Source organism: Apteryx mantelli, chromosome 2, assembly GCF_036417845.1.
Source record: "Apteryx mantelli isolate bAptMan1 chromosome 2, bAptMan1.hap1, whole genome shotgun sequence".
In the NCBI taxonomy this organism is placed as follows: Eukaryota; Metazoa; Chordata; class Aves; order Apterygiformes; family Apterygidae; genus Apteryx; species Apteryx mantelli.
The window spans coordinates 149970338-149990191 of record NC_089979.1 but is presented as its reverse complement, the minus strand read 5'-3'; the positions used below and the strand labels follow the sequence as shown (position 1 = coordinate 149990191).

The following is a 19854-nucleotide window of genomic DNA, read 5'->3' as shown; positions in this document are numbered from 1 at the left end:
AATCTTGTGGTCGCAAAGGTTTTTTTCTTGTTTCTTTTAGTATTTTGTGAATTTTCCTGCTACTTGTGTTTGAAAAATCCACTATCCACAAACCAAGTCTGTACCTGTCGGAATATACCTGAGGAACTGAAGGAGTCTTGATTATAGTTTCACCTTTAGAATAACTTAGCATACTTCATCTCTTGTTAGAAATATTTTGGGGAGTTCGAAACACTTCGTAAATTCTTCTCTGTTCTTTAATACCTTATCCTCCTGCTCTGTCTTTCATTATCCTTGGTCATATACTATTTTTTGACCAATTTACCACTGCTATTTCACAGTCTTTTTTTTTTCTTTTTTTTTTTCCTGTTAGTTGAATTTCTAGGAGCATTGCATCCTTAATAATCATAATCCTATTATGCTTCTACTAGTATTCACACTGCTATTCTTTCTTGTGCCTGTAGACCTTCATAATTCTTCTTTAAAAAACAGCAAAGATAGTAGGATTTTAACTTGGATGAATTAAAAATTAATGTTTAGACCTGTATTATTTTGTATTTGTATTCATCAATACTGTACTCATTAGTGTACTAAGCAAGAGGATAAATCCCCAACCCTGACCACTCTTCACTGACAATCACAAGGACTGCTGCCTAATGTCCAGGCCTAAGATTAACACCAACTAGTCAATTAAGTTGACTAAGTTGAACCCATAGTTCTAGAGTCCTGGGAGGCTGGTGCCTCTCAGAAACCATGTAGGCTTCAACATGGCCTGAAGTGCTTTTAAGATATGCTGTTAATGAATAAAACACTAAATAATATTGGTAAGCTTCTGCTGTATAGTTTTTCAATTTTTTAATGTGGTTTTGAAGGAGCACAAAATAGTACATTCAATAAAGTTAAAAGAAATGGCCTTTAATTACTGTTAAATACACATACAGTGTTAGCTGATATTTTGCTCACTGTTTGTACTGAAGCAGATTTGGTTGTGTAATTTTGCTTTGTAGATAGAGCAGGGGACACCTGCATTCACCTTAGAAATTTTATGTATCTGGATAGGGAATATATTTACACATGAAAATCCATTTTGTTATAGATGAAGATATTGAAAACAATAGGATATCTGTTTATATTGTGTTACAATGATAGCTGATGACTGCATACTGCACTATTGATAAAATAGGAGATGTATACAAGAAGAATTGGCATTTATTATGGAAACAAGAGACTAGAGATGGTCAATGAGGAGGTTTTTCTTATTGCATATTTTTTATTATTTTATTGATTTTAAGCAGATAATTTATATCAAGATAATGTTGTGATGGGAAGGGTATAATAGTAGAATAGAAAAAGTATCAGAGATAATGGGATTTCTACAGTTCCCCTGAAAGATGTTTCACTGCCCTGTGTCTCTTATTCCCATTTCTTGGTTTCATTCTGTTTCCTTTTCTAACTTCCCTAATTCATCACTTAACTGTCTCAATGGTTTTCTTTCTTAGTATTTATATTCTTCAAGTTTTATTCCTTGTTATCATAGAGCCTTATAACCATATTATAGTTAATAGAAAATTTGATTTATTAGGGTTGAAATCTGTCCTATTAATAGTGTTGAAGTTCATTCAAGTTTGCTATATCTTTTTGAACCTAAGTAGACCAAAAAGAATGAAATTTCTGTATGATCTTACCAGACATTTACAAAACCTTTTTGATGCCTCTTGTATTGCAAATAGTGGAAGCTATAAATATAACCAAAAAAGAGGGCAGTAACCTTTGGCTAGTACAAAAATCTAACAGTTCTAGATTTAAAAAAAATGGCTCAAGTAATTTTCAAGACTTATGAAAGAGTAAAGAATACTCCTGAAATTCCACAAAGTGGAAGATTCCTAGGCAGATCACTGTCAGATATTTATGACACTCTTCTACACTAGGTAGAAAGCAAAAATCTATCAAGTCCTATGAGCCAGTCTATATACTTGTTGTATCTTCATCTGAACATGGCTGTGCAGTCAACAGTGTTTAGTTTTAGAACCTTTTAGGCAATTAGATGTCTTTTCTAGACTGTAAAAATTAATCAGATTTTAAGATGTAGTCACTAATACTTTTTAGGGATATAGTTATGAATAGGTTTTTGTACTAAGATAAGTTGGATTGTTGTATTTAAAATTTTTACCTTTTAGGGTGAAAATTAGATTTGGGATGGGGGGATTTTACCAAAAAAATGGTTGCAGAGTGTTCTTTCCTAGCTGTCTTTTTTCCTACTCTGTAAGTTACAGTTCCAGTGTCTGAAAGCTGAATCTATTTGACTAGGAGATGGAAAGCTTAGTGTGTTATAATTACACGGAAGACTTTAGTTGTTAGACTCTGCTCATGCTTAATTTGCTAGAAGTTAATTATATATTTGATTATGTGTCTGAAATGTATGAAACATCTTTCCTGAAATATAGTTTTTACAAGCACCACACTAATATGCAGTACCCCAACTTATGCTGCAGAAGAGCTGGACTTCCTTACCAAAGTTAAGTTTTCTAATCCCATTCAATAGGATTAATATTTTGATTTTCAGGAAGCAATAGACTTTATTAGGAAGATTTAGGTGGAGGTTCAGTTCTTATGCATTGCCTGAAGTATCGAGGTGTTGTAACCATGCTGAAACACTAGCTAATTAGTTGCTTCCTCTGCTAAATATATGGTGGATTTTTATCTTTACTTGGTGATACTGGGTGTATCAAGCAAACTTGATCTAATGAAAGTTGTTGTTTTTGCAAAGTGTTCTATCCAGTTGCAAATAACATGTCCTCATAATTCCTGTTACATAAAATCTTATGTAAGTAGACAAATATATAGTTATGTGCTGTGAATACTTCACTACTGACACAGAGAAAGGATTTCCTGTAGAACAGATGGCCCTTGTAGTGTTATCCAAACTGTTCATCTAAACCAGCATTGTCTGGAACCTAATGCCCTCAGGCAAGGATCCGGCCCAGTTGTGGAGAGACGCCATGCAGTCATGACAGATGGTCATGTGTGGAGGCAGTCCGAAGACCATGCATATGTACCAAGGATAGTTGTCAAGAACTCACAGTGCAGAATGTTCAGTAGACTTATGGTTATGAAGTGTCCTACTCTGAACAACATAAATACAAAAAAAATGAAGGCGCATGAGAACTTAAATTACATCGAATGAAGAAAGCAATAGCTTCTCAGCCCTTCGCCTGTGTTTCATTGAATAGATCAATAGGGGGTAGAAGTTTGTTTCATTAGCTTCAGTCAGCTTAAAGAAGATATAAAATTTGGTGAGTCATCTGTAATGAGTTGAATGACTGACAATAAATACTTAGAATGATGCATTTATGACTTTTGAAAAGCAACATGAAAATGCACTAATATTCCAAATAGTTGTTACATTGAGGCTTAGTGTTTCCTAGAATAATTATCAATTTTATACATAAATCTGAATGAAATCTTAATTGGGCCTGCTTGAAGGATACAAAATATAGTTTAAATAGCAAAGTGGACTTTCCAATCAAAAGATTTATCAAGACTCCTTCTGTATTCAGAATAAGCTTTAATCATCTGGAGATGCTCTTTAAAGGGGGCAGGAGTCTTACATCAAAGGTTGAATTTTTATCCAGCTTATGACTGCTTTCCACATTTGCAAAGAGGTTTGCTCTGCTTTTCAGCCTGAAAGAGCATGATTTTGAGGGATACACCTAATGACAGAGATTTCAGTGGGGTAAATAAGATCAGGGTAGAAAGAATATCAAAACACGTTAGGGATTAAAATAATCTCATGAGAAACATGGTAATAGATTGTAAAGAGGCAAAGGAATGAGCTGGAAAAATATAATAGAGGGAGGGAATGAATGCATTTAAAATTGAACTGGTTGAAGCCTTAATGACTGACATGTCTAGAAAGTAGCTGCAATTAGCGTTACATTTAAAGTTTACTCATCTTTTATAATCATCTTTCCAAGCAAAATATTAAAGGTGGCACAGGCATAACTATCATTCATTTCTTTCTGGTTGGCATACTGACTTGGAATTCTGAAGTGCCCACTGCTCCCTCAGGAGACTCTGCAAGAGCTAGGGATCTTCAGATTGTAACAAGTTTTTAGACATAGTCTTTTCTACCCTGCCATATCCCAGCAGTCAGTCAGGGTATCAGAAAGGGTTTTGCCATGGAAGCCCTGTTATGCTTATATTCCAAATGTCTGCAATCCATAAAACTAATCAGCCGGGGATCAAATCTTGTGACTTCAGAGCTGCTTTTCGCCATTATCAAATGGCTTGAGATCTAGTCCATTGTGTATATAGTTACAATGGGCCTGATTTTGCTTTTACAAACTCTCAGTTACCCAGCTATATTGCTATTGAAATGTAGGGTGTTAAACTAGTGTAAAATTAGTGTGGAAGGAGAATATGACCCTGTGATTGTTTTTCCAGTCATTTAATAATAATTAATGTTTACAGTGAATTTTGTTTGCCATTTTCATAGTAGAGAGATTAAATGACTTTTCTTTATTTAAAAAGGCCTGATACTGCAATGTATCTGCAATACTATCTATATTTTAACTCTGTTGTTTACACCTCTGAACTAGCCACATAGCTACCAGCATGTGCGTTTGAGAGAAAGTGGAATGTATCAGCAGCTGACAAAACAAAATGATGACTCGATCTGGATAGGGTTAGAGTTTAATAGAAAATGCTACTGAATGCCTGGAAGTTCTATTCAGAGGGGTTGGTAATGTATTTGACTTACCAGATTCATGTCCATTGTGTCCCTGTGGAGTGCTATGGAAATATAACAGGGATGAAAATGTTTCTTGGAGGAGGGAATAGCTATACCTGTGAGGTACAAAAAAGAAGCAAGAGATGGTTGGGGAGAGGACTGTAAAAGGATCTCGTCTTTGTTTTTTCAGATTTGCTCTGTGCTGTGTAGAATATAATTTACAGTTGGAAAATTAATGTATATGACACTCTGCTAAGAGGGAATGGAAGATTTGAGGTGGCCTAGTTTGTTTCAGATTGTGATATGGTGTGCCCAGTCAGTGGTGCTCTCATTGCCTGAATGATGAAAGTATTACAGGAGACTAAAACAGGTTTGCATATTCAATAGACTATATTTGTCAGACTTCAGGACTGCAAGTAGAAGAAAACGAAGTTAAAAAAAACAAACTGCCAGTGCAAAGTGAAACTGAAAATATAATGCCTGAGGAGAAAAGAGAATTCCAAAAGGACCATCTTACAAAACAAAAGAAAGAGCTGACTGACAAGGTAATGTTTTAATTATTACAAGCTAATTTATTTAAGTATATATTTTATATACATATACTGACCTTCACTACTTGTCTTTGAATCTGCCAGAACTACTGCTTCTTTAGCCTTTTAGCTGCTATAGTAATGATACTAGTAGACATTTCTGTAGTGGCTTTATCCCAGAACTTTACAGAATTTCTCACAACATTCCTCTGAGAGAATTGCTACTACCTCAACTTCCCAGACAGAATAGTGAAGATCCAAGGTCACACAGATTGTGTCTAAGCTGTATGGCATAATTGCTCCATGGGCACCCTCATGAGTACCTCCATCCAATTACACAGGCTGAAAATGTGCCACAGCTCCCTTCTAGTCCTTGTGCCTGGGTTTTCCCAGCTCTTTCGCTAGATGTGGAACTGGTTTGTGTCAGGACATCTACACAAAACCAAAGATGAGTAAGCACTCCTGGGTCCCAAGGATAGATATGCTCATGAAAATCAGGGTTAGAGCTGAGAGTCAGGAGTCCGATTATTTATTCTAATCACTTGACCATATACTCTCTACAAATGACGGTCTTTGCCATGGGGGACTTATAACAATAGATCTAGGTCTTGAGTCCTCTTCCATTCAAGGCAATGATAATTTTACCATTAATAACAGTAAGATGGTATTCAGACAAATATATGTAGACAATTTATTGTATTCTTTTATTATATTGTCACAAAAAAAGTTGCCTAACTATAATTATCCTTAAAGGAAAAATTGATCTGACTTTGAACTACTGGCTAAGGCTACAAAGCCTTTCAATTTTTTAACAAAATTCTGGAAATATCTAACAGCCCAAAATAGGAAAGCTTGTTCCAATAATCAGAGAAGAGTACTGCATATGAGCAAAACTTTGTATTTGTTTTCACATTGTTGGCAAAGAAAATAAACAGTGTTTTATTTAAATTCAGATAACATATGTAGCACCTGATCAGGAAGCTGCTAAAAGAACACTGACTGCTGAAAATGATAAACTGAAGCAATATAAAGGTCAAGAATGGCAAACCGTAGAAAGGTAGTGGCCAAAATTTTTAATATGTGCTTTGAAGACATTTAAGAAGCCTCTACATAGTTTTAACTTATTTTTTACATTTTTTTTCAGCCCTAGAAAAACAACTGAGCAAAGTAATATAATATGGAAAAAGAAATTCCAGATTCTACAAAAGAGGTTTAGTATTATAACACCATTGATTGTGTTTATAAAATACCTTAGGTCTATAGTTTTTGCAAATGATATTCATGAAAATTAAAATAGGCGTGTACATTATTCAGTTACCTAGTCATTAGCATTTGATGATGTAATATCTAGGTTAATAAAATTGGAATTGAATAATATTAGGTTGAATGGTATACTATTAACCTTCTTGTAATAATAATAAACACTTCAGACAGGTCATTTTGTATGATTATGTCAATAGTACTCTGCATTCTTAAAAACAAAACTTGTGTGCACACTGTTAAATTGCATTTTTCTTTAAAGACCCTTTATGGCAGTCTTGAGTGAGATTCTAAGCTGTTAATGGTCTTTTTTTTTCCTCTATTTATTTCTCTTTGTTTACATTCCTAATGTTTTTTTTTCTCAGATATCTTTTTCATCTCCCTTGTTTCATACTTCACTATTTTCTGTCACTACCCTCTCTTTGTCCCGGAATCTCAATACTGTCTTCTGTTTTGCATTCCGTTCCAGTCCTCCAATATACATCTCTTCTACTCAGCTGTTTTTCTCCTCTGCTCTATCCATCCTCTCTAAAATCTTTAACTTCCTGCTCTGTATTCTGAAACATTTTGTCTGAAAAAGCCAAACTCACAAACTCCCTCCAATCATCAAAAATGTAATGAACTTCTAGCAGATTAACATTAAGGTAACCCATGGAGCTCTGCTCAGATTCCTAGAGACCTGTTGAGAATTTTAGTGCTTCTAGGTAACACAGATTAAGTGCAACTATTTGTGTCATAGCTGTCAGGCTTGCCATGGAGCTGTGACTGAGATTGGAAGTCTTGGAATACCTATGAATTTCCTTGGTCTAAAGCTGGTCCCACTATAAAGCCTGCCCATTGAAAAAGCCTTATGGTGTTTCCAATGAAGTAGCACTTGAACAGCTGTTGTATAGGTACGTATAGGTGTATAGCACTACATCTATACTGACAAATGAATTTTAATGGTGTAGATACCCACATTTGTTCTGGGATCTTGGTTGCTGATCAACCTCAATACATCTGTATTGCTTCACTCATATTCTCTTTTGGAGCAAAGCAACCAATTCCCTCAAGACAAAACCACAGAGCAGTTCTGGTGCTGGTTTGTTCCCTACAAGCATATGAGATAGCACTAGCTCTGGCTCACTCTGCACAATGCAATCACCTGCTGCTATCTCAACACACCTTGAATTTTCAAACATACCCACATACCATCAGGCCACATCTCAGAGAATGCAACACGTATGTTTGGCATCATGCTTTAGAAACGCCAGTTTCATAGGCCATTACATAGCCCAGTGCTTTTTTAGATAGAAAACTACAGCTTAAAAATATCTTAAATTCACGAATGTGCCCCATGGGACCCATCCTGGCCCAGTACTATGCAGTGTGAATGTAACCAGTCCGCTCTGGAGGGCAGTAGTAGTGATCAGTGTGGACAAAACATAGTGCGGCATCTCTTATGGCTATGATTTTCTCTCTGAAGCATAATATTTTGGTAGTGCATATCTAATGTAGGGCATGCAGAATCTTTACTGTCTGAAGAAACAGGAGGGATTTGCTAAGACTGAAATCCACAGCACTAGGGTGGAAAAAAACAGTAACCTCAGTGCTAACCAGGGTTGTCAGAGCTTCCAGAGTCCCTGCTGTTGACCTAGGAACTGGAATCTGAAAGTTTTGGGACAAGAGTGTGGAAGTTGTAGGGTTTATAGCTGGGGCAGTTTGCATGTAGATATTGCCCAGAATGGCAAAATATGAGAGCCCTAGCAGCTGCTGAATAACTGCAAGATATGCTTGGTGAGATCTTTGCTGCTATTGTAGGGAAGAATCAGACAAACTTGAATTAGTCAGATTTATGGAGTCCTAAAGGAATGTAATTAAACTTGTAAGCATCTTGGTTCCTTCTTTCCAAAATATTTTTTCTGGATTTCAAGTTAATTTCAAATCCAGCTTGACTGATACTAACTTTTAAAGAACAAAATTTCCCACCAGCTGGACATTCTACTGTATTTCAGCCAGTTCTTTTCCTATAATTTTTTTATCTCCACAACACCACTCAGAAGTGTGGAAATGCAGTAATTCCTGTCCTAGAGATGGTTAGCTGTAGTGAAGTTATATCCATTACACAGCAAACTCTCTGTATTGTACTTCATGCTTGTGCAGTTTTATACACTGTCCCTAAAGTCAGTGGAGTTTCTTGTTAAATTCAGCATTCATTGGAATAGTCCCCTAGTTATCCTCTCATCTGAAAAGGATGAGAATATATTATGATGACCATATAATGACAGTTATCAGTGTTCTTAGTAATAATCAAAGTCCTCTGTAATAATTCAAGTCTCTGTAGAAAAATAAACTTCTACCATTGTTATCTACTCGGGTCTATCTTAATGAGTATTCAGTGAGCTACAGGAATACTGTTAGGTGCTGGAGGGTTGTTTTAATAGACTCCATTAAAATCACTTGCTTAAATAGGAGCTGAATTTGTCACTTTATACATAGCTAGTCCTTGTAACATCATAAAAACAGATTCATTTTGATAAAGATCCAATTAATAGTGAGATAAATAGAATATAGGAACATTCTTATTTTTGTTCCTTTTTTTTTCTGATAGTTTATTAAAGACCACGCAAAATATTTTTCATGACAGTGGGATTACTTGGACAGCATGTTTACCTTGAATTTAGCCTGTATACTCATGTAATAAATTATGATTTTGTTATGCTCATATTTTATTTTTTTTACTATAAAATATGTGAGCCCTCTTGTGGCCAAAATAACTTCTATGTGTTTTATGAATATCATCAAAGACCATGTAGTGTAGAGTATAAAGTACCTGAAAAATATTTAGAAAATATTGAATTTAAGTATATTTAGTTAGTATTTCTAATGTCAATTATCTTTCATTTTTTATGCCATTTAAATCCATTCTTAGCAGTTTTCCTCTACTTTTTTTAAGAAGTTTTTCTTTTCTTCTTTTTTTTTTAAATACTATTTGTAGCTAAAAAGCTCATGAAATCCTTGTTTTGTAACCAGACACAAACACAGCACAGAACCCCAGACTTTCTAACAACTTTGTCCATTCTGGTAAATTGCCACAAAAGATGCTAGTTAATGTAAAACTTTTTTTTTAATGATGCAGGCATTTTTACATTAAAAACCTTATAAAAATAACTAATATGTGTCATATAGGATCAAACATAACTATCAGAAAGAGCTGTCTTTTAGTCATTACGGAACTGGAGCTAAACTCTGTGTAGTGATTCTGACACAAAAGAGATTATATTTCATGGCCAGTAACCACTGTTTCCTGAGAAATACGAGAGAAAATAAACCAAACCATCCAAAATAAATATTCGTATTTAAGAAAAATTCTTATCACCTGATATAATTATTGTCATCTTTTTTGATGTTTTACTCTTCCCTTTATTAAAAATGCCTGTTTCTGTAGCATAATACCTTTCTTTATAAAGAAAGGGGAAAAAATTTACAGCTGTTCAAACTATCTCTTGAGCTGAACCTTGAAAAATTAGGTAGCAATTTTCACTGATTAGATAAAGTATCAGAACTCTGTGGTTAAAGTTATAGTAAATTTACAGATAGGAAAAGGACTGTATTTTAAATTGGGAATGTGTATTCTGCTCCTTACAGATTCTTCAGTTGGGTCTGTTACTTTACTCCTACACTTAATGTAGTATAGTTAATGTAATATATTAATGATATTCTAATATATATTTGTCCCAGGGACTGCTGAATGCTTACTGGTTATTTCTTCTAATTCTGCCAATCATTAGTGTTTGATTTATTGTTTTCATTGAGGCCTCAAAAAGATACACAAAAGTAAATTTGTTTTAAGTGAATAATTTAAAAGTTCTGCTGGAGAATATTGGTTTTAATTCTTTAACTCCTTCTGTATCATGGTGTTTGTGATACTTGTGTAAAATTATTTATTTACTTATGACACAGCTATACATATGCTAAAGAAATGTAACCATCAGATCTACAAAACATCTTACTTTTCTTGCTTTTACTCTGGTCTTTTATTTTTGTTTTCAGCATTTTTCTGTTTAATGCAATCTTTTCAGTAGTATGAAATGAGATTAAAACTGAAGCTTATTTGTCAAGTGTTGCTCTGTTAAGCCATATCAATTTTTTCCTAAAAAATGTTACTTGTACAATCCTAGTTAAAAGATATACCACATTCCCAAATGTACTTGGCGTCCATTGTTAAAATGAATTTTATCATTGCATCCTTAATATAAAATATCAAAGTACTCTTTACAAAGAGTCATTGTAGACTGAACAGAGTTGAAGATTTCTAATACTGGATGCCTAGAGAAATGATGTGCAGAAGTAATACTCAGCAGTTTGTAGAAAGTATGTCAGAAAAGAGGCAAATATTAGCAAATTAAGTGAGCAGAGAAAAAAGTTAAACTTTGCATGTATTACCAGTGAAATCAGGTAAGTTTCTCCTTTTCAAGATTTGACCGAATACAGTTTTTAATTGGGCACAGAATGGGGTAGTAATTCATAGATTGTTTAGTTTCTTTAAATGAGAGGAGTTACACTGCAGTGTTTTTGACCAGTCAAAATTTAGAAAATAGTGAACTTAAGACCCTACAAGACACTGACAGCTTTCTGACTTAAATATTTTAAATAGAAGCATCTCATGTTGAAAGTGCTCTGAATTTGAATCCAACTGATTAATGATCGTACAAGGTATGTTGAGGCTACCCAGAACTAATATGCTCCATGTTTATTTAAAATCTATTATATTTATCACTCTGGAGTGAGTAGCAATCAAATGGCTGCTTCATTAGATTGTTATTTTGATATTTTGGATATTCAATTTCTGTATGATTTTAAATTTATGTATTGTCATTCCTAAGAATGACAACAGGTTAATGTAGTTTAATTTAATGTGAAAATCCTTTCTTTTCAGCTTGCATGCCATTAAGGATGAGATGTTTCTTAGGCAAACCCTGCAACGTCGGTTATTTGTGTTTAAAAGTACATCCCTCAGTGAGACAGTAAGTAAAGACAAGGCAACTGGTTTATTGTATTTAATGCGTTGTTTTTATTGAAAGTCATTCTGACCTTTCTAATACAACAAAACATAGAAGCCAGCTCATACTATAAAGTCAAACAAATTTGATAGTGAAAAATATGAAATGGCAAATACAGCAGAGGCAGACTGTGCAAGTTGGATATGCTCAGCTGCATGCAGTGCAATCTTGTGCACGTCATTTGTGTGTACAGATAACACACAAATTGTGCCTTTGCCGGAATACAACATTAGGTAAACACAATATCCATTTGCAATATGTGAATGAATCATAATGGTAACTTTTTCAGTCAGTTTGTGAATTCAAACAAAAAGACTGTAGCTTGCCCCCTGTATCCACCTGATAGAAGGTAGAGGGATCAGGAACTGTGAGGCTTGGCATCTTACTTGCTCTGCAGGCTACTCGCATTGTAAGGCATAACCCAGCAGGGAGAGCAGCCCTTAGCAAGCCATCGATCCTTCTCCTGTGTCAGTGGGTAGAATGGTGGAGAGTGAAATATTGGCCCTCCTTTCTTCCAGGGAAGTTAAATAGGGGAAAATATAATCCAGTTTTGATACTACACTACCACAGATTGCTTTCTTCCTGGATCAGTGTAGGAAGATGAATAGTAACTCAGAGTCCTTTTGGTTTTAATTTAAACTCTTCTCTAAATTTCAGCAGGGTCTTAATTCAGTCCTTTTTTGGATGGACCAGAGTTAGCACAAGTTTATACTGTCTCCTACTCAGGTCAGGTTGTGCTTTTACAAGTTAGACATGCTTGAAGGAATTTCAGAGAACAGTTTTGGCAAAACAGAAATGGAAGGTGTAAATGTTTAAAACTCATTTGTTGCCTGGCAGTCGGTCTTAAACAGCAAAATTACTTTTATTTGCGTCATACAGAGTTGTATGTGTTTGTTCCCTTTTGTGTTGTTCTGACAACACAGTGAGAACTTCAGTGAAAATGAGCAAGGCTCGAGCTATGGTCAAGTCAAACTGAAAACAACATTTTGAGTTTATCATCATTGGCATAACAAAAGTTCAAACAGAGTGTTGCATTAACATAGTACTTTCCATTGATTTTTTTTCTTGAATATGATCATATATCAAAATGGATGTGAATATGTTCAACTCTCCATATAAAAGACATACAGTTCAGGTATGGTGATGTTAAAACGTACTCCCCGAATTTAAGGATGGTTATACAATGGTGCCAATTCCACATTCAGTTAGTCAACAAAACATTGCATCCTTTTTTAAAATCTTTTATTAATATTGCTCGCTTACTTATCAGTTTATATCTTAAGCTATACTTTCTTGAAATGTATTTAGCACGTAATTGATGTGTTACTTACAGATGTCTTTTCCTGTTTATATTGAAAATGATACACAAGATGTGAAAGGATTCAGAGCTGGCTTATATTTACCTTTAACTTTGGTATGTAGCTTTTTTTTTTCTAAATAGAAATGCTTAAATATATTCTGTACTTAATAAAGTAGTAGCATTTGTGTCAATTTTGTGATGCATAGGATAAGACTTTTATATATCCAGCAATCAACACTTGTCATTTGCACAATGGAAGATTGTTTCAATGTGAGAGTTTATTAATGTCTGACAATCGCTTGTTGCAGACTTATGGAATTTTCAGTTTCTTTACAATATGAATTATGATTATTTAGTTGTATTTTGTATGACTTTATTTTTCAAAATATTTAAAATATTTGAGTGTTCTGAATTTTTATGTAAAAATCATGTTATAGCAATTGTATAGCAATTGTATTTGTCATCAAATGCATGTAATAACAAATATTTATGTAAAGCATGCCAGACTGAGTTTTAAAGCCAGCTGTAATTAAAAGAAAAAAGAAGAAGAAGAAGAAGAAAATAAATCAACCTTTGTGGTTGCAATTATGGTCACCTGCATATGAACTGAAGTAGCATTGTCTCAGTGGGTAACAAGACCACTGTAAACCTGATTTATCTACTAATAAAATAAGTGGGAAGACCAAAAAGATTTATATGAGACGTGAATGAGATTCTAAAGGTATGAATAACACTAGTTACTTAACCAGTAACAGTGTGACTTTTCTTGCTACCTTTTAAGGCTAATACTTAGATCTTAATGGGTAGTTTGTTTGATTACTTCAAGGAATAGAGAATTATAATCTAATATGTGATCACGAGTATAATCTCTATGAGAAATATGTCACTCAATTAGGATTACTGATTGAAGTTTTGGTATTTAACATATGAAATCATAAATATCCTATGTGATACAAATATTTATGACAGAAAATGACAGGGATTCAAAGGCCAAGATAGCATGAAATATTCAGAGAAAAATTATTATAGTTAAGTAAAGGATAGTAAAGAGTAAAATATCGTTCAGGTTGCTATAGATAATTACAGAAAAGTTACCAAGGGTACAAAAATAATTTGAGCTTTCATTTTAGCAAACAATTCAAATAAAGAACAATTCTTAGAGACAAGCATCCTGAACTGTCTCAGTTCAACTCTCTTAACAAGTCTGTAACAGTAATTGCACAGGATAAACTGACTTTCAGATGTTTCTCTCAGAAAAGGACATGAAAGTATCTTAGCCTCATTCTTTAAAAATGTGGAATGATTTAAAAAGAATATTAGACTTTTGATAAAACTACAAAATGCTTAAAATTATGAATAATAGTAGTCTACATAGTATAGTAGTGTGTCAATGTTTTTAACAACAGGAAAATTCAATGTATCTGTAATTGTATGACCTTCATTAGAGAATAAATTATTGAACTGACAAAAGCTAATTTCTTAAACAACATCATAAAAATGTGCCCTATTCATGTCATAACAAATTGCAAGTAATATTTATTTACAGAAACATATATATATACACTTGCATACAAATATTCAATTCTTCCTATCTCATCATGCTAAAAAGACACATATGGAACTATTCTAGTTCTCAAAGCCCAGTGGAAATATTTATGCCTATTTTAATAAAAGTTGAGTGACACCCTAAAATGGTCTCTTGAGAACTAAGGCCATAGTAGGTTTGTTTTATATGCTGACTGCTGAAATATCTTTCTGTGTTTTTTGCAAGAACTCACTGCTAAGCTAAGCATCTGAATTGTTTATATGATGTCTAATTTCTGTATTTTATAGGGTTTTAGTGTTTCGTTGTTTTAAGAACAGTTTTATTTGTATTTCTTTTTCCTAGATTTCAAATGAACTTAACTGTAACTTGGCTTTCTAGTTTTTTAGTTAATCAATAGCTTATGATCAGCCTTAATAGGAAAATATTTCTCCTCTAGCCTCCAATACAATCCCAGTCTACTGAACAGCAGAAAGAAGGTGAAGATAATTTTCTTAGACTTACAAATGCAACAAAAAAGGACAGTGTGTTTGAAGATGGTGAGTGTGAAATTTATGATGCATAGTAACATACTCTGCAATTTAAGTAGTGGTGATTGTCCTCAGACACTTGATCCCTGAGGCAATCTTATTCCTGGAAACATAGCTGCTCTGTGATTGCTAAATAATAGTAAAAAGGGCAGCCATGAAGAAAGAGGTATTATATTATATTTCACAGTGCTTTGCCTCTTCTGAGTGACCATCTTCTTTTTCCCTATGCAGAAAGCTAAAAAAGTCATGGACTTAAAGAGAATAGATATGGTTACATTTAAAAGAACTTAGATCATTTGGTGGCATTCTTGCTGGAGGTGACTCCTTTATAAGACCCAGAATTCAGGTGGAGGAGTTTCTTTTGGGGGAAAAAAATGAGTTCTCTATTTCCAAGTCTTAACTTAAAGTGTGATTGTCTCAAAGAGACATAATTCTATTATTCAAGACACAGAATCAGAATTCTTGGAAGGAGCTTCTAAGAGAATGCTTTATTATGACTAGGTAGGTAGGGATGTTTGTGATGTTTGTGTGTTTGTTCGTGACTCTTCTAGTTGAATGTGAGGTGGTGTGCATCCTTAGTATGTAGATAAAAGTCTGTTTCAATGACTAGTGGTTTCAGGCGGAAAAAAAAACCACTAGTTTCCTTTACTCTACAAAAACCGTCTAACAAATACATAACCCTTTCAGGTACCTACCAAGCAGGAACTTTTCCATGTAGGCACTGTTAGTAGTATTTATTTATTTATTTATTTATTGGTAATAGACAATGTTTCTGGGAATTTCTGCCAAGTGTTGTATCATCCAAAACAAAGAGTGCATGAACCAAATATAAAACATTTGATAGAACTGTATAATGTACAAGAAATTTCACTTATTATATTCAATAGCTGATGCTAAGTGCAAATAAGCAGCTATGAAGTTAAATAATATTCAATTAAAGAGACTTGAAAACAGGGATATAAACAACTCATTTCATTTGAGAGGACCAAGATTAAAAACAAAGTTGTGCAATATTAGTTTTTTATACCATCTGATTATTGTTAAAGGAGGAAGTCCCCCAGTAATTCAGCTTGATCATTTCAGCACAAAGCAGAGCACAATCTCCTAGCAGTCTTGCCTACCTGAAGTCCCTATCTCACTGGATTACACAAATTGATCTTGGCAAACACAGACAGTTTGAAGGTTTCTTTTGAAGCAAGTTCTGGCTGCTGTCTTTCATGGTTGGAAAATGACTCAGGCAGAGGAGTCCTCCTCTTCTGATGGAGGCCAATTTTATGTGCTTATCAGAGGTCTGCAGGCTGTTTTTCCTTTCCCTCCTTTTTTCACACAAAAATTATGACTGTCTGCCAGTACAAAAGTACTTCTGAGCTGTCTTCTTTTCTTATCTCCTTTTCTCAACCTCTGATAGGTACAGCAAACTGCTACTCTTTTGAGACTGATTGGGAGAGCTGCTTGGTTAACTGTTACCTTCTTTCTGCCACCATTACTACACAAATTTCTGTCTAAGTTTTTCACAGGTGATAAATAGAGGAAGACCAGGCATAATGAGTCTCATGATTCTCTGGTTGTCAAAATGCAGTCTCTGACTCCATCCCATGCCCAGGAGCCAGATGTTATTTTAGCAATCTTTGCAGTCTTTTGCTGTTCAAAGTCTCTGGGCAAGAGAGAAGCCAAGGGGTTTACAAAAATAAAACACTAATGCAAATGAATTTCAGTATGATCAAGAGCTCATGGGAAATCTCCATTCTCTCACAACAAGCCAGAAGCATGCTTCAGTTTGCTTGATAATATGTACTTGTTTTAATTCTTCAAACTTCTCACTCTTCCTGAATATTGACTGAATGAAGAAAAAAAAAGTATATTTTTAAGATATTAAAAGACGATAACCTAAAGTGTGAATATTTAAGTAGAAAGCAACTACACATTTAGCAACAAGATGATCAGTTTTGCTGGTGGTTTGAATGAATTTTTGCTGTTTTCAGCAGGACAGCATGCAACAAGAAGGAAAAGGATGTGATTGATAATGTTACTGTTTCTGAAGTGCTTCTGCAATTCTTTTCTTCCTTAAGAAGGTTGGCCTTTCTGCTTATTCTATTCTGATGATGTTCAATATTTGTACTATTTGAAGCTCTTTATAGTATATATAGATACTTTGTAAATGCTCTAAGCTATTTTAGACCTCAGATGTACCAAGGTCCAAAGTTAAGAGTCCAACTTCCTTTTGGAACTTGTTTGGAACAAAAGGTGACTGACTGGGGTCAAGGGTGAACTGATCCCACCCTTCACAGGTCCCACCTCAGACGTTGTAGTAGCCTAGAGCATAAGCTGTAAATATGCTTTGCCCTGACTTCTTAATTTTTAGAAACTATTTTAGAAACTATTTTTCACTATGTGGTGATGAGAAATGTTCCTGTAATATGAATTATTTTATTGGAAAATGCTTCTAATGCCTGAGAAATTTTGAATTTCTACCTGCCACCACAGAGACTGGTTTTCTTTGATGTTATGCTGTGTTTTGTTTTCAGCATTTTCAGAAGAAAAAAAAAAGGCATTAATTAGTTAAACACAGATATTAACTGCAAGGTCAATTATACTGAAAGAAAGTGAAATATGCCCTGAACTAGAGATAGTGATTGTAAACAAAGCTGTTGATTAATTTCCTAAAAACTATACTCTGATACTTGAAAATGACTGAAAAGTAGTTGTACAAATTCTTGAGTTCAGTTATGCAAGAGTGTATTGAAAACTGTAACCAAACAATAGACTTCTCCAACATAGAGACAGTGATGTGTCTTCTGCATCTAACTTGATATCATGTTCATGAATAGTTGATTAGTTTATAGAATGTAACATATGCATGCATTATTGAAGCTCCACTAATTACCAATGCTATCTGATATCGTTCCAGTTATAGACCCTTGTCATGGGTCATACATTGGTTATATCTGCCCTACAGGTTGCCCTCAAAGAGGGTATCGGATATGCTGAAGGAATCCTTGCTATTTTCAATGAATCTTCTGCCCTGTGGAGTCTGTTCTTTTCAACTGATAAACTCCATATTGAATTCTGTGTGGCAACCCACCTCTTTTGTGCTTCCATGTGCAAGTGAATTATTAGAAGGTATCCAGTCTGTTTGGCCATGGATTTTCTATTTTTATCCACAGTACTTTCTTGTCATGGCTGCTGCTGCTAGGTAGAAAAAGCAATGGCAAGACACAAAAGATATTAAAAAATGAACAATCTTTTTAAAAGAAAAAGTGTGCCTCATTTCTTTCCAATCTTGAGCATTGACCTACCTAGCTTTAATGGCAAGATACACTCACAAAATATCTTACCTTTCCTCTTTCATAAGAGTATTGCTGCAAAAATTCTGTGAACATTTTGAACAGTCAGCTGTCACAGTACACACTTATAGAAATCAAATGATAGAAGTGGCTTCTTTGCAGAATGGCTCATTTACACCTGCATTATTGCCACTGCTGAACTGTTGATGCATGATGCTGCATGAGACAGGACAGTCCCAGAGTCCTTATTTAATATTGACTACATGAGCTTTATTTGGGTATAAGGAATTTTGTGAAGAGCACTGCTTGGAGTCACAAACTGTACGAATGTATATATTCATAGATATAGATGAATATATGATGTGTTTTCATATATGCATCATATATATGAAGATAGAAGCAGGCACCAAGAGAAGAAAGCTATCAGTAACTGTTTGTCTTTGAGATGAATTGCCTGTATGTGCATATGCAGGTCCCTGTAGTCCAACCTGTCCTCCTATCTCTCCCTCTCAGTCCCCTGAAATTTTTCCAAGAAGAAACAAAGAGAATATTCTTTCCCAGAGCTTATAATAATGGGGAGACAAGGAAGAGGAAAGGGTTTCCAGGCATTCCCAGTCTTGAGTTCATGGGTGTGTGTGTATCTACAGCATGACTGTATGGAGAGATAGTGCATCTTAAAGAACAGCAATAAATAAGTACCAGTCAGAAAAGAGAGGTTTTTGAAATAAGCTTTTAAAAACATCCAACACAGTAGACAGTCTTTCCAAAACTTTGCAAGAGTTTGATCTTCCTATAGTAGAATGACTTTGCTTAATTTGCTTCAGATCATCTGATCGGATATTCAGGGAGAAAATCTACTAAGTTTCAAACTGAAAATAGTGTGTTTGAGCTTTTCAACAAAATATACTTGGGAAAGTATATTGTTCATGAATAACCCAACAACAAAGCTACACTGCTACATCCAAGTTCAACAAAGAAATATCTATATAGTCTGAATATAAATGACTTTATCATTATCATTAAGCCAAGATTTGAACGAGCTAAAATTTCTTTTCAAAATACTGAAGCTCTTGTAACTAGTGCAAACATTGAAGACATTTCAGATGTATGATTCCTATTTAAACTACTCTTGATTGATTTTATTACAAGCTGTCAGCTTATGGAAAAATTGTTGACATCAGTTCATAAATGTTTATTTTCACTTAGACAAATGAATGTGGATTTCTTTTCTAAAAATATGACATATATTCTAAACATTATTGTTTCTAAACACTATTTTAATGACACAGGCAAACAGTGTGGAAGTAAGAGCAGTTTCAGTGCTCCATGTCAAAGCACAGGTGAAATCATCACTTAGTTGTACCTGTGAATAAATCTAGTGAATTACATATACTGAAGTAGAATTAATTTCAGTAAAATTTCAGGTGAGTTCATGGTTTGGAACTTTTTGAGTATTGCAAATAGTTGTTAAAACAGGAAAATGAAGTGATGCTTTAATGTATCATTTTTCTATTAATCAGTTTGCATACTTTTAATGAGATAAATGATTACCTGGTAAGCAAAAATGTGGGGGAAAAAAAGGGTTTTAGGCTCTTAAGACAACCTAAAACAAGTAAATTTTAGGAACTGAACTGTTTCCTTTTTCTGTTATTGAAGT

General features: G+C 34.3%; 1 protein-coding gene across 2 annotated transcripts in view; it reads left to right on the top strand.

The window, feature by feature from the left end:
- C2H10orf67 (chromosome 2 C10orf67 homolog) overlaps nucleotides 1-18141 on the top strand; it is a 58329-nt gene extending 40188 nt beyond the window's left edge. The window contains exons 13-20 of one of the 2 annotated variants that reach the window (XM_067291787.1): nucleotides 5110-5253; nucleotides 6192-6295; nucleotides 6383-6448; nucleotides 11417-11504; nucleotides 12874-12954; nucleotides 14823-14922; nucleotides 16896-16985; nucleotides 17870-18141. In XM_067291787.1, coding sequence (XP_067147888.1) covers nucleotides 5110-5253; nucleotides 6192-6295; nucleotides 6383-6448; nucleotides 11417-11504; nucleotides 12874-12954; nucleotides 14823-14922; nucleotides 16896-16930 — 618 coding nt within the window. In that variant the 3' untranslated portion in view covers nucleotides 16931-16985; nucleotides 17870-18141. The remainder of the gene's footprint in view (nucleotides 1-5109; nucleotides 5254-6191; nucleotides 6296-6382; nucleotides 6449-11416; nucleotides 11505-12873; nucleotides 12955-14822; nucleotides 14923-16895; nucleotides 16986-17869) is intronic. The other variant, XM_067291786.1, reaches the window with a different exon arrangement.
- Nucleotides 18142-19854: the final 1713 nt, after the last annotated feature.